This window comes from Pleurodeles waltl, chromosome 7, assembly GCF_031143425.1.
Source record: "Pleurodeles waltl isolate 20211129_DDA chromosome 7, aPleWal1.hap1.20221129, whole genome shotgun sequence".
Taxonomy (NCBI): Eukaryota; Metazoa; Chordata; class Amphibia; order Caudata; family Salamandridae; genus Pleurodeles; species Pleurodeles waltl.
In genome coordinates, this window is record NC_090446.1 from 938,509,626 (window position 1) to 938,534,668 (window position 25,043).

At 45.8% G+C, this 25,043-nt stretch overlaps 1 protein-coding gene across 2 annotated transcripts in view; it reads left to right on the forward strand.

Annotated features, from left to right (window-relative positions):
* The first annotated feature begins 4,249 nt into the window (after positions 1-4,249).
* The window catches only part of CYFIP2 (cytoplasmic FMR1 interacting protein 2), a 191,463-nt gene continuing 170,669 nt past the window's right edge, over positions 4,250-25,043 (forward strand). The window contains exons 1-3 of one of the 2 annotated variants that reach the window (XM_069199646.1): positions 4,250-4,382; positions 19,118-19,282; positions 24,918-25,007. In XM_069199646.1, coding sequence (XP_069055747.1) covers positions 19,166-19,282; positions 24,918-25,007 — 207 coding nt within the window. In that variant the 5' untranslated portion in view covers positions 4,250-4,382; positions 19,118-19,165. The remainder of the gene's footprint in view (positions 4,383-19,117; positions 19,283-24,917; positions 25,008-25,043) is intronic. The other variant, XM_069199644.1, reaches the window with a different exon arrangement.

Here is a 25,043-nt window from a genome sequence, read left to right on the forward strand (position 1 = left end):
AAAGAAATGACCTGATTGGCTGCCAAAGATGTGGTACACCTATTTTAGGAGTAAAAAACTAAAAACTAAAATATTTAAAAAAAATAAAAAAATGAGCGGTTTGTATTTCTTGGATTATTTTGGTGCTCTGCTAGGGTGTTAGTCACACTCTGTTTTTACCCAGTCTTATCAGTCTCTTCTCTTTTGCCTCCTTTTGGGTTTTCATTTTCCTGGTGCCTTGGACCTCCCTCTGTCGAATGTGGGCCTTCACGAAGCAAAGAGGAAAAACAGGTATTCAGGCAAGGTCTCAGAAAAGGGAACTGGAGAGGGACGGGGATGTTCTGGTGTGGGGAGTCAGGGATCATCAAAAGGGTGCCTTGTGGGCCTGTCACTCTTTTATAAACAGTAGGCTGTTCTCAAAAGAAACTCTCCTTGACAGCCTTCCGCTTTAATGGGTGCTTGGTAAGCGCTCCCTGTTTACCACTAGGATATGTAGGTACTGTTTAAACTAGAGTGTGCGCAAAGGAAACAATGCCCACCGCATGCACCACCCATCTCATTCCTTCACCTCGTCCCGCTCAGCTCTTCATCCTCCCACTTTCCCCAGGGTCCCCCATATACAAGCGAATAGCTGTGATAGCCATGTTCCTCCTGGAAAGTGGCGGGTAGATTTGTCCTGTGATTCCCCTCTCTAATCCACAACTTCTCTCGCTGTGACATCCTGTATTGCTCCAGTGGTTCCCGTCTGTTTCACTCTTGGCTCTCTCGCTCCTTCTTGCCTGGCTCCGACGCACCTCCATAGCGGTTCCGCTTCTTTTGTAGGAATTTGTGCGACCCGGAAGTGATTGTCCCGTGCACTTGCTGGTCCCACTTGCCAACTCTCGGTCGTTCCCCGGTGGTACTATGCAGGTCTACGGATTTCCATAGCCGCGTTCTCCGTTACTAGGGTAGCGTGCATTTTCTCTGATCCTATGGTTACTGCCCTGTCACAGTGTCCCATAATACCCAAGGGCTTATTTCAACTACACTTTTCAACCCTGGGGTGCCCCTTTTTTAATGTTGTTGGAGGCTGCAGAGAGTGCAGCAGTGCCCCAGCAGCATTAAAAAAAACATAGTGATTATCCTGGGTCATTGAATCCATGACCCCAGGAGAGCTTATCATATGTTTTTAAAGCGCTGTGCCCTGCACCTATATGCTCCTCAGGCAGAATTAAAGGACCTCTTGTGGTGGTTTCCAGGGTTGCATTTTGTGGCCTGAAAATGCTATAAAAAGACTCAAAGATGTGTTGATTTTTTTCTCAATATGGCTTTCTTAAACGATTTTAGGACATTCACCTTTACTAAACATTGCAATGTGTGAATTTATAAAATATGCATTCATTTATACTTATTGGTGACTTTTTGACAAAGACAATAGGTCTGCTTTATATATGTTGAGGTGCTGACCCCCCGAAAAAGCCAATAGGCCAGCTTTTCATATTTTTTTGTTCTGGCCCTTTAACAAAGACCAGACCCTGCACCCAATCGCAGTGCCGTGCACAGCCAAGGCTGACACTGACAGTACTTTTGCTATTGTATTTAAATGTAGTTTCTCTGGCACTTTCAGGGCTCAAACATCCTGAGACGGGGAACACAACCAGATCTAGTCTGCCGGAAAGCAGAGAAATGTAATCTTTGCAATTCATTAGTCTTGTGCCTGCTTTAATATTCTCGAGGACTGGTCTGATCAGTGACAGTTTACTACTATTGCAGCTGTTGTGCCTACTGGGTAGTCTTATGGCAAGATAGTGTCCTTTTTCTTTCCTTAGCATCCTGCCTGGAGCAATATAGACACTTTTTTAACAAGTGGTGCTCAAATTGTGTGTTTGTGTGAATTTATCGGAACAATATCATTAATATGTGAGCTGTATCATGAGCTTGTGAGTGGCTACACTTATGAAGCGCCTATGCAAATCAATTAAATATATAACAATATTGTGAGAACTAAATATATTCTTTCTGCAGCAAGCCATATCTCTTAAACCCTGCCATTACATGTTGGTCTTAATGCATCTTCGCAAATTAAGCAATGGTACATTTGTGTTTCTTTTTCAGTGCTTGTCTTTCAAACTTTCACAAGTATTCATAGTCTTCATTTGAAGCACTGCTTCTTTCAAGACGAAAACCTTAACATCCAATAGATTAAATTTCATGACTGCATTAGGTCCAGTATTATTCAGCATCTAAATAATAATTTGAAATTCTGGACAATGTAGTATAGCTGGAAATTGAGTCTATTTTTGATTACTAGTTAAGATTATTATTATTATTATTATTATTAATAATAATAATAATAATAATAATAATAATAATAATAATAAAGATAATAATAATAATAAAGATAATAATAATAATAATAAAGATAATAATAAGTACTATTTGTGTTGTTGTTATTATTATTATTATTATTATTATTATTATTATTATTATTGATATTATTGTTATTATTATTATTGTTATTGTTGTTGTTGTTATATAGTCATTGTTATTATTAGCCTTAAAAAACACACTCAGCCACGCATTCCTGTGGCTGCTTCTTGGGATATGGGTGACCGTTCTTTCTCCTGAATTTGCAGGAGTAAGTTTAAACTTCTCATTGAAAAGTGCTTTATAAATCCGTACCCCCGTGCAATGTGCACAGAAACTTGAAATAAATGTGTCCGTGCCTGACAGCCAGTCTAAATGGAATCAAACCAGAGATATGATCATGTTTTTTTCAGCTCCTTTACCAAGCGAGCTGCTTTATTTTGGTATTTGTTACACTTTCGGTTTGCCTAACTAATCTCTGGTATTTCTAAATATAGGGTATGAAGTTGGTCAATGGGCGAGCACATCAGTGAATGACTTTGGTCCCCAGGTTGCTAACTATTAAAAATAGCAAGATGTTCCTAAAGGCCCTTATCTGAAAAAATAGTAGAACACCCACAAAACAATCTGAGGCGACAAAGTCAAGTTCCTGGTTATTTTAAGCTCATTATTATGCATGCACATTAACGGTTTAAGGTATAGCACCAACAGCATGGTCATTTCCGCGGAGTCGCAGAGGACCGCCTCCCACTGAATTGAGCCAAGGTCTTCATTCAGATGCCAGCCTTACACAAAACTACTGCTCTGCAACCTAAAGTCGAAATACGAGGTGTTACTATGGTCCGATAATGTCCTGCACCTACATGCCTAGTGGGCAATTTGCTCGTTTTTTATTTGACATTGGGCTATCAGATCTATTCTTATGGAAGTAAGATCAAAACTACAAAAATTGAATTGGAATTCTTTGTTGGTCGGGATTCCACAAAAAAAATCCTGCAGAAACTTTGCAGGTCCAGCAAAATTCAGTGGCAAGAACAATTCCAAATGCACCCCAGTGTGATACAAATCCCCAACCCTTAGGAGCGCATCTGGGTCGCAATAAGGCAAAAAGGAACAGTTAAGACTCTGTCTATTGCTCGAAGCACAGAGGATCGACCCCCTCAGCGCCTTGATACCCATACGGGTGAGTAGTAGCGCTCTATAAATTATTATTTGATTTGTTTTGATATTCAGAGACCTACCCTTATAAGCAACAAACTCCGGATCGACCTTTGCATACCAGAAAGCAGTCTGAGGTCCAAAGACAGTACCTTTCTAATTGTTCATAAATCCACCCGCAAGGAGCCAGTGAGGGGTCCTTTGTGGTACCAGTAGCTGGTATCAGGGATGCTTTTCCAAATCATCATTTGTTAGAAAACGACATGACCAGCGAAAAATGTATATTGAAGGTTCACGCTCCAAGGATAGCTAGGTTGATGCTTGAATGGGCTTTCTGGTGCTATGAACACCGTCAGGACGTTATCGGACTTGCTCTGTGCGTAGGTATTTCTAAAGAGAAGTGATCGGGGGCTCTACAAGAGTTCATTAAATGCAAGGTTGGGCCGTCCGTGAGTGTTTATTTCAAGGGCAGTTTGGACGCTCTGTGTGTTTATTATGGGAGCAAGTTAGATGGTATGTATGTTCCCCATGAAGCAGTTCGGATATTCTGCGTGCGGTGCGTTCATTATGAAGCTGATTTGATGAACAATCTCTTTTTAAAATAGGGTGTATTGGATGCCCTGTGAGGTTCAGACAGCAGGTCGGACCCTCATGTGTTTTCAGACTCCGGCAGGGTTTTCTGCGTTTACTGGCGGCCGTGTGACAGGTTTCTGTTTCCTCAACGTGAGGGTTGTATAGGCTGCAGCCTGATCCGCTCTTTGTGTCACAGGAAGGGGGAGGAGCGAGGGAGGCAGCAGGGGAAAGGCGGAGTTGGTAGGGCAGCGCTCGGAGGCTGCAGGAGAGAGCCGGGGACCGAGCAGCATCCTCCATCCTCTGCCCCCACCCGGATCTGGGCCCAGGTAAGCGCGAGGCCTGGCGTGCCTCGATCACTGGCCGGGGCTGTCCCCATCTTGAATCATCCAACGTTTCCGACTCATCTCCGCGGAGGTGGGCGGAGGTGCGTTGTTTTTCCATGGCTGCATTTTATGATGGCGAATGCAGGGTCTGTGCCGTTAAGCCCACCCTTCCGATCTAGTTACCCACCAGTTCGTCGTTTATTACTCGTCCCTTCTCACGTCACCTTCTCGACCTCCGCTCACACCCACCTATACCATTTTCCTCCCCCTCAACGTCCCTAGCCCTCACCCCACCCCCCTCCCCACCCCCAGCTCCCGCAGCTGTGTATATTCTCTCGCTTGGTTGATTTCTGAACATTAAAATCCCGAGATGAGCACATGGGAAATATCTGTTGCAAGGAACAGCGTCCCTCCTCCCTGCCCCCACTGGAAGAGGAGGGCTCTGTCCCTACTGCTGTGCGCACCTGCCATCTGTACTGGGCATCTGCCGCCCTGTCTAGCTTTCTCTTCACTGCGGCAATAATTTAAACATTTTATCCACCTGCTAATTGTTTAACAATTCGTCCACTATCACACTCATTCTCATCCCATCACCCTCGGTCCGCGAATCTTGCCACACCCACCAGTCAACCAGCCATGACCCAACAAACCGACCACTATCTGGGCACCTTCTGCATTACCGACCCATATCTACTCCTCTGGTGCTCCTCCGCATCCTGATCCTCGTACCACCCAGCTGCCCTAATCCTTTCCACCATACCCATCCACCCGCCCACTCACAATCCTACTGCCATTATGTCCTCCACTTAAAACAAACTTCGACATACCTTTCCTCCAACCAATCATCCAACAATCACCCCGGCCTGTTATCCACCCTCCATCATTCAACCCACCCGTCATTCAACTCACCCATCATTAATCTCTGCCATAGTCCAACCGAACTGTTCTACCAGCTCACTCACCCTGTCAAATGATGCCACCAACCCACCCCAACACTCCCGCTCCACCACTCACCCCCTGTGCCACTTTGCTTTGTTGCCCACCTATAGCACCACTGTGCCATCCATGTATCCTTGCCTCCCACACATTTACAGTGTAAAAGTGTCATCCCCCTCTGGCGCCCTTATAGCCAGTAGAAGCCTCCACACCACTGAGGCAGGGAGAGTGAGGATGGACCCCGAGTAGCATTGGCACCACAACAGGGCGATACGGAGGGATCAGGGGTTCCATATCCACCCCTTCTCCTGAGGTTATTCTTCTATCTTGAACTGGGGACTATTCAGTTCCTCTTGTAACCTCGACTTCTTTCTTCTGGTGAGGTGGACTTTTTCTCCTCTGTCCAGAGATATTTGCTTCAAGCCTAGAATCTGTTGCTCCAGGGTTGCTGTTGCTTGGTGTTTTTTTCTTCTTTTTACTGATGTTCTTCTTTTCCAGTCTGACAAGTTCTTATCCAGGGCCAGTCTGGATTTGTCTCCTTAGATTCCCTGCTTGTTGCTTTTTCCTCCTAGAAGGACTAACTGAGTAATATCAAGTTTGAGAACTAGAAGCAAGAACTCCCGGTTATCCAATAATCCTATTGACAAGCTTATTGACACATTATGGCAATGAGCAAGTGAGCGATGGAAGTCAAGAAAGGGAGCTTTCACCACGGTGGGGAATGGGAAAACATGATTTCTATCATATGAGAAAGGGCATGTCACTTATATACCAGAGAGAGATGGGAAGAGCTCAGGAACCTTCAAGATTACGTGTCTGTATGGAGTCACATCTTCTGTGCTTCAGCACATGGGGGGAGGGGAGGACTTGAGGAGCACTCAAAGACAGGCACCAGGAACTTCTTATGATGAGTCTAGGGACTGGAGAGCACAGAAGTGCAGCAGTGAAAGGAACTAGAGACTGGTGCACACAGTTTGTAGCTGTGAGATCCCTGTCTGAGCATGGAAAAGCCCTTTCTGCCAGGAGCAGAATCGCTCGTGTGACGTGCAAGTCAATATGTGTTTCACAAAAAGCCATATCATTCATCCTAAACCACAGTAACAGTTGACACTGAGTCTTAGAAAATTATGACCTAGTTAAAAGGTAATTGGAACCAGTGAGGTCTGGCCATATGGTTTCTCAATATTATATATTGTTGTAGGTGGGATCTAGCAGATGTTTGGCCCTTTGGTCTCTATGAGAGTTCAGTTGAGTGTCTCTGTGTTCATCCATTGCTTCTAGGATCTAGTCTTTCGCAGTGGTGTTGTTGAGACCTGTGGTCTTTTTATTGTTGTTTCTGCATGTGCTTTTTTGTGGTCCGCTTGATCAACACAGGGTCCTAGTAGATGGTCTCCATTCCAGACCCTGTCCTCCTGGCAGCTCAGCTTGCTCTCTAGAAACAGAATCTGACTGCTGCTTTCCACAACACACTCCCACCTGCACAACGAGACACCATGCACCAATAATGGTTGCCAAGTAGCTATCCTAGGAGCCATACAAAGAAAGCTCGTTACCAGATAATGTTCATGTTGAGAGACCAAACCCAATCTCTCAACTCCAATAATCCAGAAGACTAGCAGCTCATTGTCTCAATTTTTCTCCCACCCGTAAGGAATCACGCCACAGAAGGCATAGGGTCCCATCCTTTTCAAAGAGTTTTGATAGTTTTGATTCCCCACTATGAATCAATGTGTGCCACACCTCTGCAGTTTCCATCTTGACACCTCACCACTGACCAATATGCCCATCCAGCCCCACTACATCCATCCCCTGGCTCTCTTAGGTTACTAATTGTCACCGGCGCCACAGTGAGCTATTTGTTAGAATGATATATCAGGTATTATATTTCCCTGTCATTATCTTTACCCTATGCCTACTACTGCTGAACCTTATTACTCTTCCACATTTCTCCTTTACCTAATGCAAGATCCTCTGATGTAGTGACCCTCCCCCTTCCCTGATGAGTTCCTATCCATAGCGTACTCCATGTCCTCCTGCAGCTCTTCCTTTGAACAAGTTGAGTGGCTAGAGCTGGGAACGGACAATGACATCACCTCACATCACAACCACCCTGGTACCTGTTTTTTTTCTTTGTGATAAACGTTCAAGTCTAAATAACTAAGTATCTCACTCGGATGTCAGAGGTGGGGGGAGCTTTGTTTTGCTCATAGTGTTGTTTCCCCTTCTCCTTTTCTCACCACTTCTGGGACTGACAGTGGGGCCCATGATGCGTTGCAATGTGATGGTACTTGTCAAAGAGAGGCTTATCCGCAAAGAGACCAGCGAACAGCTTGTTGATGCACGGGGATGAGATTCATAGGAAATCAGATAATGTCGGTTTCTGGCTTATGTCGGCTCTTCCCTGATTTGGATGATTTTTTACAATGTATGAGGTAACAAACATTAATAATATTGAAAATACAAATTAAAAGAGCACTTATCTGGTCAGAAGCAGCAAACAAAAGTGGAAGATGGAGGCCAGGGGCTTTTATGGGACTGAAGAGTTCTAATTTCATTGTATAGTTATTTAATGTTCTACAACTTGGAACTTTAAAGTGTTTGCTGATCAGAAGTTGTGAATAAAAGTGAATGCATAATGCTAGCCTTCGATCTAGCCATAAAGTCCACCCATTAAGGCAAGTACCTGTTGGTCATCTCCAAAGCTGTAGAGCTTCGCATGGACTCTCTCCCGCGGTGATTGGCACAGTTCTCTGGTTAGAATGTGCAAAGGTTTCTTCAGTTGTCCAGTGGCTTCACAGATTAGGCAACTAGCTATTGGTTCTGACTTCCTGACAATCTTCAAAATTGGAAAAAGTTCCTGCTCCATCAGCCAGCACTTAGGCATACACCTGGACCAGTTGCATAACCATGTTGCCATTTGCCCTCATATCAATAGGGAAAATAGGCCCCTTACCAACAATTTGGTAGTCAAAGACAGCCATAATTGGATTCCACATGACCCCTGAAGACTAGGGGCCCGTATGCCGCTGCACCTGCTGCATTATTGGTAGTTAAACCACTTATTTGGACTACTAGGAGCACGGGCCCAGAAAGGCCATGTGCCTGGGACACAACCTTGCTAGTAACTGTTTATCCACCTCAAGACCAGAGCTAGGCCTAGATTCCAGACAAGCTTTCCTGTTAAAAACTACTGGAATGAAGGGGCAGCTGAACTCTCGATAAAAAGAGAAGAGTGGAGCAGACCCTGATCATGAGGAAGGCAAGCATCACACTTAGCTGACTGAAGGTCTTTGGAGCTATAAGGACCTTGCACTCCATCTCGTCTGAAATACACCAAAAATAAACTGCCGAAATCTGGGTCCACATTACGTATAGGGCACACTGCCCTGGTCTGCGTCACTGTGCACCTTTAAATGGGTGAGCCAGGCACAGATGTGTCAGGTCACTCTATTACAGTTAGGCCCATATTTATACTTTTTTACAATTCGATTTTGTAAGTTTGCGCCACTTTTGCATCAAAAAATTATGCAAATGCGGTGCAAAAAGTATAAATATGCCCCGTAGTGCTCTACCCCGAATGCAGGTGCAAATTTGCGTCACACTTCATCTGGTCCGGGAGAAGCACATTAGTGAACGGCAACAACGACCAGGCAGCATTTGAAAAGGCGGCAGAGATTCTCCTGCTAATGGGTGCAGTGACTATGGGCCACATGTACAAATATTTGGAATTGCGATTTTCTAATAGCGATTTCATGCAAATCGCAATTAGGAGATCGCAATTCCAAATGTAAGAAACTCCACTGAGTTTATTTTGCGATTCCCGGTGGGTTGCAAATAGACTTACCTCATTAATATTAATGAGGTAGGTCGCAATTTGCAACCTAGTTGGAATCGCAAAAATCACAGGGATAGTGGCCTGCTGGTGTCAGCAGACCACCATGTCTGTGATTGCTTTTAAATAAAGCAATCTTCTTTTTTAAACGCAGCCCGTTTTCCTTAAAGGAAAACAGGCTGCATTTAAAAAGAAAAAAATGAAACGTTTCAGTTTCATTTTTTAAGAGTAGGCAGTGGTGCGTGGAACCACTTCCTGCTCCTTTGCGAATGGGTTAGCACCAATGTTAAATTGGTGCTGACTGCAATTGTTCTGGGGCTGCATTCATGGTCATAAAACAATCATACATATCATTTAGATTCGGTATTAGGAAGGGACGCCCTGGACACACCCCTTCCTAATACCGAATCACAAAACCAAAATTGCGATTCGGTAACAAGTTACCGAATCGCAGTTTGGGCTTTGTACATCCCAAAAAGCGTTTTTCTAGTCGCAAATGGGCCGATTCGCAGAATCGGCCTGTTTGCGTCTAGAAAAATGCTTTGGACATTTGGCCCTAAATCCAGTGGGGACTCTCAGGGGTGTCCATGAGGCCCCATTCTCCCCCTTTGAAAGGTCTCCCTTGGGGTAGCCCAGATTCAGAAATTGTCTGAACGATCTTGGTAGTCATACATTTCAGGGGGTTCATCCATTAATTTGACACTATGCAACTGGCCCTAAACCCAGTACCAAATGGTGGTAATGGTAGGTCTAGTGGGTGGCCCTAGTTCCGGTGCTTCCCCCTGTTAAATGAAACTTGACCACTACTTGCCCGTTCTGAAACAGTGGCTCCTGAGCCACTACCCGCCGGGGACTTTGATTTAGGTTGTTGGATGTTGGACCGCTTGGACCTTGACTGGTTCCCCATTCCAGCAACTGTTCTAGGTATTCTGGAACATCTGAATGCCAAACTGATTGTAACTCCATTACATTTGGCCACCAACACATTTGAGCATTTGCCATTGGCATCTGCTATATTTTGGGGCCTGTGTAAAATCCCCTTTCAGTTTGGGTATCTACATCATAGAGGCTCAAACCCGGTACATTTCCCCATCGTGTACCAAAGGCTCCCAAAAAACAAGGCAGAGGGAATATGTATCATTGCAAACTTGCTGCATTCATTTTGACACCTTTGCATCACTGACCTATGGGATGTGAATAAACACAAGTAGGGGCCACATGTACAAATATCAGGTTTTGCGACTTCCAATTTGCGAGACGCAAAACCTGATGTAGAACAGTGTCAATGCGATTCCCAATGCGGTCGCAAATGACCTACCTCATAAATATTCATGAAGTAGGTCCCATTTTGCGACCCCATTGGGAATGGCCGCCCTCACAGGAATGGTGGTCTGCTGGAACAGCAGACTACCATGTCTGTGACTGTTTTCAAATAAAGCAGTTTTTAAAAAAAATTCAGCCCGTTTTCCTTAAAGGAAAACAGGATTCATTTCAAAAACGAAAATGAAAAGTTTTCTTTTCATTTTTTTCAGAGCAGGCAGTGGTCTGTGGGACCACTGCCTGCTCTGAAAAAATATTTTTGCTACCATTCGCAAAGGGGAAGAGGTCCCATTGGATCCCTTCCCGTTTGCGAATGGGTTGGCACCAATTTGAAATTGGTGCTAACTGCGATTGTTTTGTGACCGCATTCATGGTCATAAAACAATCCTACATCGTACTGCGACTCTCAATTAGGAAGGGATCACCCCTTCCTAATTGCGACTCACAAACCTATTTTGCGATTCAGTAAATAGATTACAGAATCGCAAAATAGGGTCTGTACATACCAAAATGCTTTTTTCTTGTCGCAGAGGGCCTGATTCACAGAATCGGGCCGTTTGCTACAAGTGAAAAGGTACGTACGTCTGGCCCCTAGGAAACACAGACACCAGACAAGTTTCACTCAGAGGTGGACATTGGCTCCAGGGCCAAATGTTATTAAAAAAATCACCTGGTTCGTAAATGTTAACATTGTTTGGCCTAGTAATTAAGGCCCTCATTACAACCGTGGCGGTCGGTGATAAAGCGGCGGTAATACCGCCAACAGGCCGGCGGTAACCAAAATGGAATTATGACCCCGGCGGAAAACGCTCAGACAGACAGCCACTTTAACACACCGACCGCCACAGCGGTATCAACAAGAACCACGGCGGTAACCGCCAACAGACAGGCGGAAGACAATGTACTGCCCACACTATTATGACAGGCCTGTCCGCCACCTTTTCCGGGGCGGTACCAATGACATCAAAAGCACAGCAAAAAAAAGAACACAGAAGTCAAAGGACTCACCTGTGGAGACTCAGGGAACAACCACGACGCCATGGAGCCCGAGCTGCACATATTTCCAATGCTCGTCTACCTTTTTCTGCATTATGAACACCCCCACCCCCAACACCGTACACACAATCAGATTCACAAACATTACATATCCACCCCGAATTCCTCAGGAATAAGGCAAGGACAAAATGATTTGGTGAAAGTGAGGGTGATACGATAAAATAACATGAATAAGTGCATCAAAATACAAACATATATACATATTTACAAATGTAGGGACACTGCCCAGTCCTCAATGTCCGTGGGCCACAGGGCCACATCACATAGGTCAAGGCCCCACCTCACTGCTGCAACAGCACGGAGATAACACTGCAGTGGCATCAATTCAAAAATACACAGGCTCATCAGGGGGACGGGGAATGGGGGGGCACCTCAGCCGGAAGATGGTACAACACCACTGGTCCTGGAGGGGGCAACATGCCCTGTGCGATGTCCTGGGGAGTGCAAGGCCACAGTCTCTCAAGTGGGTGGTTTGCCCACTCCTTGGTCCTGAGGAGTGCAAGTCCACAGTCTCTCAAGTGGGTGGTCTGCCCACTGCTTGGTCCTGGGGAGTGCAAGGCCACAGTCTCTCAAGTGGGTGGTTTGCCCACTGCTTGGTCCTGGGGAGTTCAAGGCCACAGTCTCTCAAGTGGGTGGTTTGCCCACTGCTTGGTCCTTGGGAGTGCAAGGCAACAGGCTCTCTAGTGGATGGCTTCTCCACTGGTTCTGGAGGGGGCCTTGTGCCCAGTGTGCTTCATCCTGGGAAGGATGGGGTGAGTGGATGGCTTCTTCCACTGGTTCTGGAGGGGGCCTTGTGCCCATTGTGCTTCATCCTGGGAAGGATGGGGTGAGTGGATGGCATCTCCACTGGTTCTGGAGGGGGCCTTGTGCCCTGTGTGCTTCATCCTGGAAAGGATGGGGTGAATGGATGGCTTCTTCCACTGGTTCTGGAGGGGGCTTTGTGCCCAGTGTGCTTCATCCTGGGAAGGATGGGGTGAGTGGATTGCATCTCCACTGGTTCTGGAGGGGGCCTTGTGCCCAGTGTGCTTCATCCTGGGAAAGATGGGGTGAGTGGATGGATTCATCCACTGGTTCCGGAGGGGGCATTGTGCCCTGTGATGCAGATCTTGGGGAGTGCAAGGTCACAGTCTCTCACCTGGGTGTCGGACCCACAGGATTTGCAGGGGCCAGGACACACAACAGCCCATGGAGGCAGGACTACACACTGTCCGCTGGCAGTGACGGCTGCTCAGTGGTGGCAGTGGCGGGGCTGGTGTTGGTGCCTGCAGCGGAGGTGGAAGGCTGTTCGTCGGTTTGGCTAGTGTCAGGTGCCCGCTGGTGTGCCACTGCCTCCCTCATGGTGTTTGCCATGTCTGCCAGCACCCCTGCAATGGTGACCAGGGTGGTGTTGATGTCCTTCAAGTCCTCCCTGATCCCCTGGTACTGTCCCTCCTGCAGCCGCTGGGTCTCCTGCAACTTGTCCAGTGTCTGGCCCATCGTCTCCTGGGAATGGTGGTATGCTCCCAGGATGTTGGTGAGTGCCTCCTGGAGAGTCGGTTCCCTGGGCCTGTCCTCCCCTTGTCGCACAGCAGTCCTCCCAGCTTCCCTGTTGTTCTGTGCCTCTGTCCCCTGAACCGTGTGCCCACTGCTACTGACCCCGGGTCCCTGATCGTCCTGTGTTTGTGGTGTGTCCTGGGGTCCCTGTAGTGGTGGACACATTGCTGATTGACGTGTCCTGGGGACAGAGGTATGGGCCCGCTGGGTGGATACTGTGCTTGTGTTTCCTGAGGGGGGAGGCTCTGTGGTGGTATGGGACTGTGCCTGGGTTACCGACTGTCCGGAGATCCCTGATGGGCCAGGTTGGTCATCCAGATCCAGGCGTCCAGAGCTGCTGTCATCACTGTGGGCCTCTTTTGGAGGTGGACTGGATGTTGCAGGCACCTCCTCTCTGGTGACGTTGGGTGGGGGACATGTGGGGATGTAAATGCAGTGTTATTGTTTCTGTGTGTGTCATCTTGTGCATGGGTGTGTTGCCCTCTATGGTTGTTATTGCCTTGGCAGCTTTGCCTTGTGTGAGTAGTTATTTTGTGGGCTAGGTGATTCTCTCTTGTGTGCATGCTTTAGTGATGGGTGTCCATGCAGGTCTGTGATGGGGGTCAGTGCATTGGGCTTGGTATTGGGAGGGGTGGGTTGTGATGGTGGGGTGTGTGTTAGGTGGTGGAGTGATGGGAGTGAGGGTAAGGGTGGGGGTTTGTGATGGCATGCAGGTAGGGGGGGTCATAGTAATAGAGATATGACTTACCAGAGTCCAGTCCTCCTCCTACGCCTGCCAGGCATGATTGCCAAGACTTGCTCCTCCCATGTTGTTAGTTGTGGGGGAGGAGGTGGGAGTCCACCACCAGCCCTCTGTACAGCTATTTGGTGTCTTACTGCAACGGAACGCACCTTCCCCTGTAGGTCGTTCCACCTCTTCCTGGTGTCATCCCTTGTTCTGGAGTGCTGTCTCACGGCGTTGACCCTGTCCACGATTCTCCACCATAGCTCCATCTTCCTAGCAATGGAGGTCTGCTGCACAAGTGATCCGAATAGCTGTGGCTCTACCCGGATGATTTCCTCCACCATGACCCTTAGCTCCTCTTCTGAGAACCTGGGGTGTCGTTGTGGTGCCATGGGTGTAGTGTGAGTGGTGTGGGTGTGTGGGGTGATGTCTTGGGTGTGTGATGTAAGTTGCGTGGATGGTGTATAGGTGATGGTGGTGTGTGGCTGTGGTCTTGTCTGTGGTCTTGCTATCTCTCTTGTGGCACTTGTTTGTAATGGTAAAGGGTTGTGGGTAATGTGGGTGTGTGTTTTATAGTGGTGTGGGTGTGTGGGTGTGGTGTATGTATGTGTGTCAGGTGTGTGTTATTCAAATTGTCCAATGTGGTGTTGTTTTGTTAGGTTGTGTGTATTTTGAGTGCAGCGGTATGTACCTCCAATGATTTAGCGCCATTGAATGTCTGCCACGGTGATTCGTGGGTCATACTGTTGTGGGCGTAGTACTGTTGGCGTAACGGTGTTGGTTTTGCTACCGCCAGTTTATCATTGACCTTTGGGCTGGCGGACTTGTGTGTGTGGCTGTAGAGTGACGGATTGCTATGTGTGTGTCATAATATGAGTAGCAGTAATCCGCTGCGGTGGCAGTATTTTGGCAGCAGTCAGCATGGCGGTAAGCGGTACTTACCACCAATGTCATAATGAAGGCCTGAGTCTCCAGAAGGTGATACTACCGTCTGATTTTCTGTGTGAATATTCATTGCAACAGATATATTTGATCAAGCTCTTAATAAAGACCTGCTCGTCATAAATGGGATATCACTTCCTGGACCCTGAGTATTTACTGCACCGTTCTGTATATCTATCTACGTTTCTAGCTCTCGACCGTCGCCTCCTCGAGAAAGATCTGACTGCCGTGAAGGGTTGGTGTCTGAAGGGCGCACCCTGGTTATTTAAGTGGAGTGTAAAAGTACTTGTGGCTTTGGTAACCGAGCGTGTCCTCCACTAATACTGCTCAGTTTGGACAATTAAAGCTCAGAGATTAGAATACAGGAAGAAAGGAAAGTAGATTGCTTAATTAATGCGCTGTTCCGAAGCATTTGTACACAAGTGAGGTTGTTGTGATGGTCTTGCGCATTGTCATTCCAATCCATGGGTGCTGCTTGCCAGCTCCCCAGCAGGCAGGCCAGGCCACAGGAGCTGTGTCTCAGCCCCTCCTCCACATGCCGATCCTCGAGCCCCAGTGTGCGTGCTCCTCTTTATTTGTGTTAACTCCAGTCGCCGCCAGAGTGCCAGTGCCCACCTTTCAATCAGTGACATGGTTGCTTGGAAGTTCTAGAAGGTTCTTTCCTGCAACCACTCCGTCACAGTGCCACGTGAGCTGGAACGATTCCTAGCTGGAACGATTCCTGCCCAGCTTTGCAATCATGGCTGCGTGAATATCAGCCCCTAAAAAATGAACCCTAATCCCATTGTAGACTTTTAAAATGGGCACGTATCCTAAACATGAAGTGTAGCTTTGACAGCCTGGTATGCATCTCTGAATGCATGCAGGACAGTCCCTTCCATCAGTGCCCACATGCACAGAAGCAGAAAGAAGTAGTGCAGGGAGATGAAATTGCGCTACGAGGACACATTGAAATACAACCTCACAAAAAGATGAGCACTGTCTTTGGAAGAAGTCCTGAGCGCTTCCCGCTTTGGAATTTTCTTTTTGAAAACTAAAAAAACATTGTAAGTTTGCAGTATGCTTCATCATGTTGATGGAGCCATCCATCAAACTTGTGATGCGCTGACAAGAACTGCTATGACAGTGGTTCCTGCCAATACGAGAAATGTCCGCTGGGCTGCCGGACATTTCTAAATTTGGCAGGCGGCACCTCCATCAGGATGACAGAGTAATTTAGGGCCAGATGTAGCAAATTTGGAAATTGCGACTTGCAATTTGCGAGTCGGAGCGACTCGCAAATTGCAAGTCGCAATTTCCAATGCAGAACGGTGTCTCAGACACCGTCTGCGACTCGCTATGGGGTCGCAATGACCCACCTCATTAATATTCATGAGGTGGGTCGCAAATTGCGGCCCCATAGCGAGTCTAGGCACTCGCAAACATGGAGGCCTGCTGACGTCAGCAGACCTCCATGTTCGTGACTGCTTTATCAATAAAGCACTTTTTTTTTTTTTAAGTGTAGCCCGTTTTCCTTAAAGGAAAACGAGCTGCACTTAAAAAAAAAAACCGAAACCTTTAGTTTCGGTATTTTTTCAGGGCAGGTAGTGGTCCCTTGGACCACTACCTGCCCTGAAAAAATAATTTTGGGTCCATTCACAAAGTGGAACGGGTCCCATGGGGACCCCTTCCAATTTGCGAGTGGGTTACCATCCACTTGAAGTGGATGGTAACTACGATACCCTTTGCGACCGCATATGCGGTCGCAAATGGTATTGCATTCCACTCCGAATCGCAAATAGGAAGGGAACACCCCTTCCTATTTGCGATTCTGAAATGCATATTGCGAGTCAGTACCGACTCGCAATATGCATTTCTGCATAGGGAAATGCGTTTAGCGAGTCGCAAACGGCAATTTTTGCCGTTTGCGACTCGCTAAACGTTTCCTGCATCTGGCCCCTACTTCAATGCCCTGGAGGAGAAACAGACAGCCACCTATATTTAAATTGGGCCCTAGGATAGTTTTTTTCTCTCTCTGACCTATGGTGTCTGGCCAGAAAGCAAACAGTGAAAACGGGAAGAGAGAATTTTCTGAGTTCAACTGCATGGAAAGGACTATCACTGCTGAAATCACAAGTAGGAGGTGGAAAATGGATCTAGAGAAATGCATTTATGTTGGGATCTTAGACTCCATACAGTGTGCCACTGCACACAAACCACACAAGCCTCTTAAGCTTCAAGTGGGTCAGCGTCTCCCTCTTGCCAATCTTTGGCATAACTGTCCCTTTAATGGATACAATACCATTGATCTTGTGAAATTAAAACCCAGCTCCAACTCCTGAAATGGATACTATCCTAAATCTGAATAACTGCGGAGAGTGCACAATTGGTTCTGGGTGGAATAGCTTAAGTAGATAAGATTGAAACCCTTTGAGACACCGGCGTCCATTAGATCAATTTCCAAACTTGGGAGGGCTAGAAGAAGCATGTGAGTAAACTAGTACACGTCCAGCCTGGGGAGTCACAGAGTTAATCACGGAAATTGCCTGTGCTGTAATAGTAGCACGCAGATAGTCCCAGGACAATGCATGTACAAACATAGACACGCACACATGCATTCACACATAGGTGATCACAGTGGAGTCCCACAAGCAATCAAAAGCCAGCAGCATAGATATTCATAAATTATAATGCAGTCATACATAGACAGATACACAAGCAGTGACAAACTAGCACACACGAATAGCTCATGTGGTCAAGAGGAGTTGTTTTCAAAGTATTTTGCACAATAGTCTGTGTATAGAGCTGTGAGCCAAATCCTTTCATGCCTCTGAGGGAGATTGAACCTCCTCTTATGCAGTGGCTGCAGACGTTAAGAGGCATGTTTCCTCAGTAGTGAAAGCAAAAGCTAAGGATACCACGACGACTACAAGGCTTGGGTGCTAACAGCTGCGAGGTCAGATAGACCCTGGACTTAGAAGGCTCTTGAATAGCCAGAATGAAGAATGAGGGCTTTGACACCACAATAGAGGAAGCAAAAGTCTCCAATATCGTATTTGGTTTGGGACCACAAGTTTTCAAAATGAAAGGAGTCTTGATGCTGCACAGGACTTGAAGCAATGCATTGAAGGTTCAGGGTTTATATGTTTAGGGCTTAGGGTTTCAACAGGCATAGGGGCCCAGAAACTGGAAGTTGAGGGCTTTGACACCATACAGACTGTGGGATGGAATGCTGACACTGGGAGCTGAAGGCTTTGAGGACCCTATTGACATAGAAACTGGCCTGAGGGCTTGAATAACGCAATAGGGCTGAAGCCTTGGACTCAACACATCCATTAGAACATCAATGTTGGGGGTCGAAAGATGTACAAACTGCCGATATTAGGTGTTATGGTAATTACTGGGCATTACCACACAATTATGAGTTTGACCATTGGACTATGGAATAACTGGATATCTGTGTTTGTGCATACATTTTCGCATGTTTATCCATCCTTCTCCCCAGATAGATTCCACCTGCTTTTCACTGGTGAAATATGTCAGAGGAGTGCCAGAAGTGTGGGTTTTTGCACAACACATAATTCTGATTTCGCCATAAATTCCCTTTTGCGGCTAAATCAAGGTTTCAGGTTTATCACAATGAAGGTTGTACTTTGAATAATCCACAACCATGTATTGTAAAGTTAACTCTGCCGTGGAACAGGTGATGGAGTTCTAGTGAAGGACAGTGTCCCTAACGTGCTGGGAAACATGACCTTAGCCTACATATATAATGGAGACTAGCTACAATCTGTGCCCATTTTATGGGTACAGTTTCAGTGTCCAAATTTGGTGTTTGCATATTTTCTTCTTACAACAATAATAATGGTAAAATTTCAAAGAGAATTTACGCTACTTCCTTAAAATGACTCTTCGCAAGATGGTGAAACCCACTTTGGTTGAAATACCGCTGCCGTCATGGCAAAGAACTCAAGTACAAAATCTGCGAGCCAAACGCTAAACAGTCTTTCACTCCCTGGGGGAAGGTCTGTTGCATCCCAGAGAGAGGCTGGTTAGATTCCGTGACTTTGCCCTCAGTCACTGCGGTAGGGCCATTTTTTTGGGAGGGTATTTGGTCATGTTTAGCCCTTGAGATGAGCCTGACTGTGCGAGAAAGTTTGTTATATCACAGTCTGTCTCTGGGGTGTGTCCTGTGGTATTCCCATCAGCCTCTGCGGTGTTGTTTGTACCACTGTATGAATGATGTGAGTCTCTGACGTAGGATGTATGTCATTGCTTTCAGTGCCCAGGTGAGGTGACCTCAGAAATGCAACCTGTGGCATCACTCTCAGACTCAAGGGTGGGCCTGCCTCTCAGGTGGGGGTGCATCATCACGTTCATGCTCAGTGTTAGACTTGACCTATCTATGTGTTCCAGACTCTTGCTGCCTGGGTGGCTGGACGTGCAGAAGCACACGCAGGAGTCATGACTACCCACGTGACCTTGGAAGATGCGCTGTCCAATGTGGACCTCTTGGAGGAGCTGCCGCTACCAGACCAGCAACCATGCATCGAGCCGCCGCCCTCCTCCATTATGTACCAGGTAAGGATGGGTATGTGGTTCCATGCGGGTGGTTCAGTATGTACAGAACACTTTGATTCTTGCAATGTACCCACAACGGCATGCCATTTGGCAGCCATGTGCTGCTCTCTTGGTGCCCTCTCAGTCCCTGTGCGGTTCATGCAACTCACCATGATCAAGACACATCAATTCAGTCAGGGCCGGCTGAGGTTATATAGGGGCCCTTTTCAGAATAATTCATTTCTCCCCTTTAAACATGTTTGGGCCACCTTCCAAGGACAGGAATGGGCCACGCAATAGCAATAAAATTATATAGCATGAAAACAAAAACTACAAAAGACAATATAAATAAGCCGCAACATTAGTAGCACCTGGAGTGGGGAACAAGGTATATTTCGAATGCTGTATGCCTTGTTCTAGCAGAAGCTGCAGGCACCAAGCTCTCTTCATAATGGGGAAGGGGGTCCCTCAGAAAGCCAGGGCTCCTTTTTATTGAAAGAGTTGAAGTGCCCTGACGCTCCTTCTGTTTGGACCCACCTACCCATTGAATGGATGGGCACGTCTGTTAACTCCTCTGTGTCATGGGAGCTTGGGAGGGGAGCTGCAGAAATAGCACTACGTGATTGGTGGGTTGGACACATCGCAGCCTAGATTCTGTGAGTAATAAGCAATGCCACCCTGTATCATTTGTTGTTGGCTGTATATAGTATTCCCCGGTGTCTGTGAGTAGCAATCCTTAATGCCACTGGTTAGCATGTCCTCCTGATGTGTACGAAATTTGAGCCGGTTGTTGCAAGTGAGGCCTACTGGGACCCATTTTTTAGGTCCGGGCTTATTACTCCTCATCCGACTTTGAGCAAGAGAGAGAGAAAGGCAGAAATTGGAAAAAGAAGGAGAGCGAGACATACAAAAAATACAGCAACAAAAGAGAAAGCAGGGATGAAAAATAATCTGCAAGCGTGAAATAAAGAGGCAGAGAGTGTATGGTTTGGGATGACAGAAGCATTAGGTGGAGTGAAGACTAAGCAGCCTTCGTATTTATCAACCCTAAGATTCTTCAGTGGTGGGGGCGGGCTTCTAATCATAAATTTGGATCTATTAACTTATTCTTTTACAAATTAAGCATTGACCTAGATGTCTGTGACTAGCACTCCTCAGTGCCCGAGTACCACACCTCGATGCTCCCGAGTTCCATGTCTTTAAGTAACACTCATGGGTACCTATAAATTGTGTGTCTACGTACCTCTGAGTGAGGACTCTCAAATACCTGCCAGTACCACCTCTGGATGTCAGTATCCCTCCTGGACCGTAGAAGCATTTGTTGATGCCAGCAGCTGCCATGTTAGTTTGTCTTTAAGTCTGAATTCCTGGGAAACTCCGAGTGATATGTACACATGTTTATAGCAACCGTCATACCTCCCTGCGCCATTCCTGTTCACGTGGGAGGCGTGCCTGACTACCTATCTGTATTATTTACAGATGTCTCTTTATAGACTCCTGATTGTCTGATGACTGGTTGGTTTTCATTGAAGATATTGTCATATTTTGCTGTTATTAGCATGGAAAGTGGCCCGTGATTAGCCTTCATAAATGCCTTGCACCCTGTGTGTAAAGTGCTATGATACATACGAGGAGCGCCGAGAGTGCTTCAGTGTACCGCTCTAGGGGACCGGGTGCAGTGACTGGGTAGCATATCTGAACCCTAAATGTCTTTTGAATAGGAAGCATGGTTGTCGTTGTTGCTTTCTGTCCCTTAGGGTGAGGTTCTGAACCTTCCAGGTGGCCTGTAGGGTTTCAGTTCTTGTTTTCTCCCTCCCTCCATGTTAGTCCTCCGACATGGCTCATCAGCCAAATCTGAGGTGGCCATAAAGCACGATTTTGAACCGATCAGAGTTTTCTGAGCCCTGACACTGCTAAGCATGGAGTCAGGTGGGGCTATTGTGTTCCTCGCATAGACTTCCTGTTCCTATGTGGTTTTAGCAATGTTTCGTCTCAGAAAAAACACATAGGTCAACAGTAGAAACTGCTTGCTTATTGCACAGGAATAATAAAATGCTCATTAGTCATATCAGTTTTGTCTTGCAACCCGTACGTTAACAAGTAAATTATTATTGGATAAAATTACGCGCGTCAGTATGTGTACTAGTGGATGACAGCATTGTCTCAAAATGTGTGTAACTGTGTCTTAAGTATTGCTCGACTGTGTTTGCTTCTTTAAGAGTATGATGCCTCACAGTTTGCCTCAGGGAATGCCCTTCTTTGTACCAATATAGCAGTACCATTTGCATTCAGTGAGGCGTGCCAGCATTTGTTTCAGTTTAGTGTGAAAGTGTTTGTGTGAGCGTGTGCAGGCATTGTGTGTTCAGTGTGACAGTGTGATGTGTTAGCATTTATTTCAGTGCATAGCAGTAACTCTAGCATTTGTCAGGCCTATCTGACTGTATAGACGAGGACCTCTGGGATATACAACAATTGGGAGGTGCATCTGACTGTATGACACGAGGAAACCCTAAAAAGGAAGTATCCAGAAAGGGGGCTATATTGATGACCACTAAAAAGATCAGGACGGTATGTAGAACCCTCGAGGTGACATCCTGGCAATGATGGATATCCTCAGAGAATAGTTCGCACAAGACAACTCCCAGCGGTACTCGTACTGCAATCTAGGTAGAAATCTGAAAAGACTGAGCATCAACTGGTTAGACCAGCCAACACAAAGTTAAACAAGCAATGGCAAAGGCAATAAGGCTGGTATTGGCCATCAGCTGTTTGGCATTGTCAATGTGGGTTTTGTTTTGTCATGGGTTTTTGAAATGTTCGTGTTGGGAAACCTGCTGGGCTCTCAGAAATCTAAAAAAACATTTGCTGAAAGCTAAAATATTTTTCGGTTACCAAAGCACATTGCCATAGTAGCCCTGGCACTTAATCAAGCTACTTTGTATGTCGAGATGCTTCTTGTGAAAAGGCAGAATGCTGTCAATCACTGAGGAGTTGACCAATTGCTGAAGTGGGCTGCCCACTGCCATATGCTTTAGTTGGCAGAAGACCAATGTGAATGCAGTAATAGTAGGCCAAAAGATGATAAGGGCTGGGTGTAAGCCCCTACAAGTAAGTATATTATGCATATAAGTTAACTTTCATAAAATCAAAATGTTTTGGCCAATGCCAGACCTTAAAAGGAACTGAGATGATTTGGGGAAGTAGGTTGGCATTCGTAGGAATGGTGCCCATGGAAAGAACCCTGAAAGGCATCAACATATTAGCCTTTTTATCATTATAATAAAACTCTGTGAACATTTATACCAGCACATAATTATAGAGACAAACAATTCAACCTCGAGAAACACGGCCATCTAAAGCCAACTTTGGAGACCCTTCACTAGCTTCATGTGGCTTCCAGGATCATATTTAAAATGATTTGCACAATTCGCATGACTTCTTGGTACAAAGGCATACCTTGACAACCTGGTCCTACTTTACATTCCAGGTAGGAGCATTTGACTAACTAACATACACCTTATCTGGCAGCGAACCGCCAAACAATTAACATGAGTAGGCAGGTCTCTAGGGCCCAAACTGTGGAATACCTTGAACCACAACTTAAAAGCAGAGCATAGTAACCTCCAGTTGAGAAAACACTTATGGCCAGATGTACGTACCTTTTTTCTTCCGTTTGCAACAAGAAAAAAGCATTTTGGTATGTACAAATACTATTTTGCGATTCGGTAATCTATTTACTGAATAGCAAAATAGGTTTGTGAGTAGCAATTAGGAAGGGGGGTTCCCTTCCTAATTGCGAGTCGCAGTGCGATGTAAGATCGTTTTGCGACTGTGAATGCGGTCACAAACCAATCGCAGTTGGTGCTAACTCATTCGCAAATGGGAAGGGGTCCTCATGAGACCCCTTCCCCTTTGTGAATGATAGCGAAAATATTTTTGTGAATGGTAGCGAAAATATATTTTCAGAGCAGGCTGTGGTCCCACGGCCTGCTCTGAAAAAATGAAAAAAAATCATTTTTATTTTTGTTTTTGAAATGCATCCTGTTTTCCTCTAAGGCCACTATCCCTATGAGGGCGGCCATTCCCAATGGGGTTGCAAATTGCGACCTACCTCCTGAATATTTATGAGGTAGGTCATTTGCGACCAGATTGGGAATCGCAAACAGTGTCATTGACACTGTTATACTTGAGGTTTTCTGACTCGCCAAATTGCGAGTTTCTAAGATTCACAATTTGCGAGTCGCAAAACCTAATATTCGTACATGTGGCCCTTGAGGACTAAACTCTCCAGTTTGAACACTACCGCAATATGGGTTTGTGGTTTTGAAACTTGGGGTTTGAGGTTTGTGGTCTGTGCCAAGGGGCTGCTCACTGACAGAAGAAGTATCTGGATATTTTACGTTTTGAATTGTTTTGCAGCACTCATTGTCAGCACCACATAACAAGACTGACTTTCACTGAAGAGCTGTAGTGGAACAGAAACATCATGATTTCAGGAAAGTACTTTAGTGGAAATGTACCTTTTTAAATTAAGCAAGACTACAGCATTGAAAATGAATCAGTATTTAACTCTCAAATAAAGAATGAAAATGAAATGAAAGATCCAAGGATCACACCTACCATAAAGTTATGGGGCCTTACAGGAACACAAAAACTGTGCAAAGCACTGTGCTGCTTTGCTTGTATGTCAAAATATCATGCCTCTAAAATATCAAAGGCTAGTAAACAAGAACCAAAATATCTTGAAGATAAGTGCATAGAGGTAAATATGGATTGATATTTTCTTAACTTTACATCTGCATAATAACTAGAACATATGTATATCTTTGAGGTACACATATGTGCAATTAAATATAGAAAAACATATACTATAGCCTTAGAACCCGCCGTAGCGGGCTCTACCGGCTATTAAAGTCCCGCTCCCCGCGTTAAATGCCCGAGCCGAAGGCGAGGTCATTTAACAAGGGAGAGGGACTTTAATAGCCGGTAGAGCCCGCTACGGCGGGTTCTAAGGCTATTAGAACATTCTGCCACACAGGGCAGAATGTTCTATTAAAAAAAAAAATGTTCACGGAGCCCGAGGGGATTAAAATCCCCTCGGGCTCCGTGAGGTTTTGTTCACAGCTGTTGCTGTGAACAAAGTGAACCTTGGAATGTTGGCGCTGCGGGCTTTTACCGGCCAGTAAAAGCCCGCAGCACTCCATTGTTTTCAATGGAGCCCCCAGCATTCCAATGTTCTAATTTAATATATACCCTTAGATTTTGGTTGTCAGTATTTAGGCATCAGTATTTTGGTCCCTGTTGCCTTGGTGGAAAACCTTATTTGAGGGATACCACAATCGGTGCTGATGCTCTTTGGACTGTCATTCACCTATTCCTTTACATTGGCAGGAGCAGAACATGGTAATACTGAATGTGGGTTCTCACTTCACCTTTAAATTGGACTCAGTGCCGTTCTTTGGACTCCCTACTCTTTCTTACAGTATTTTCATTTGGCACAGGACAATTTGCCCGTCACTTCACAAAACCCTTTCATGAATAAATATATGGAAAAGTACTACCTGTTAGGGCTTCTGCCTGTGTATAACTCTTCTTTGCCGTGGTGTTTCTATTTTAAAAAGTGAAATACATTATCTGAATTCTTCTTCACTTGCAGGCTAATTTTGACACCAACTTTGAAGATAGGAATGCGTTTGTAACAGGAATAGCCAGATACATCGAGCAGGCTACGGTGCACTCCAGTATGGTGAGTATTTTACTTAGGAACGGTGAACAGATCACA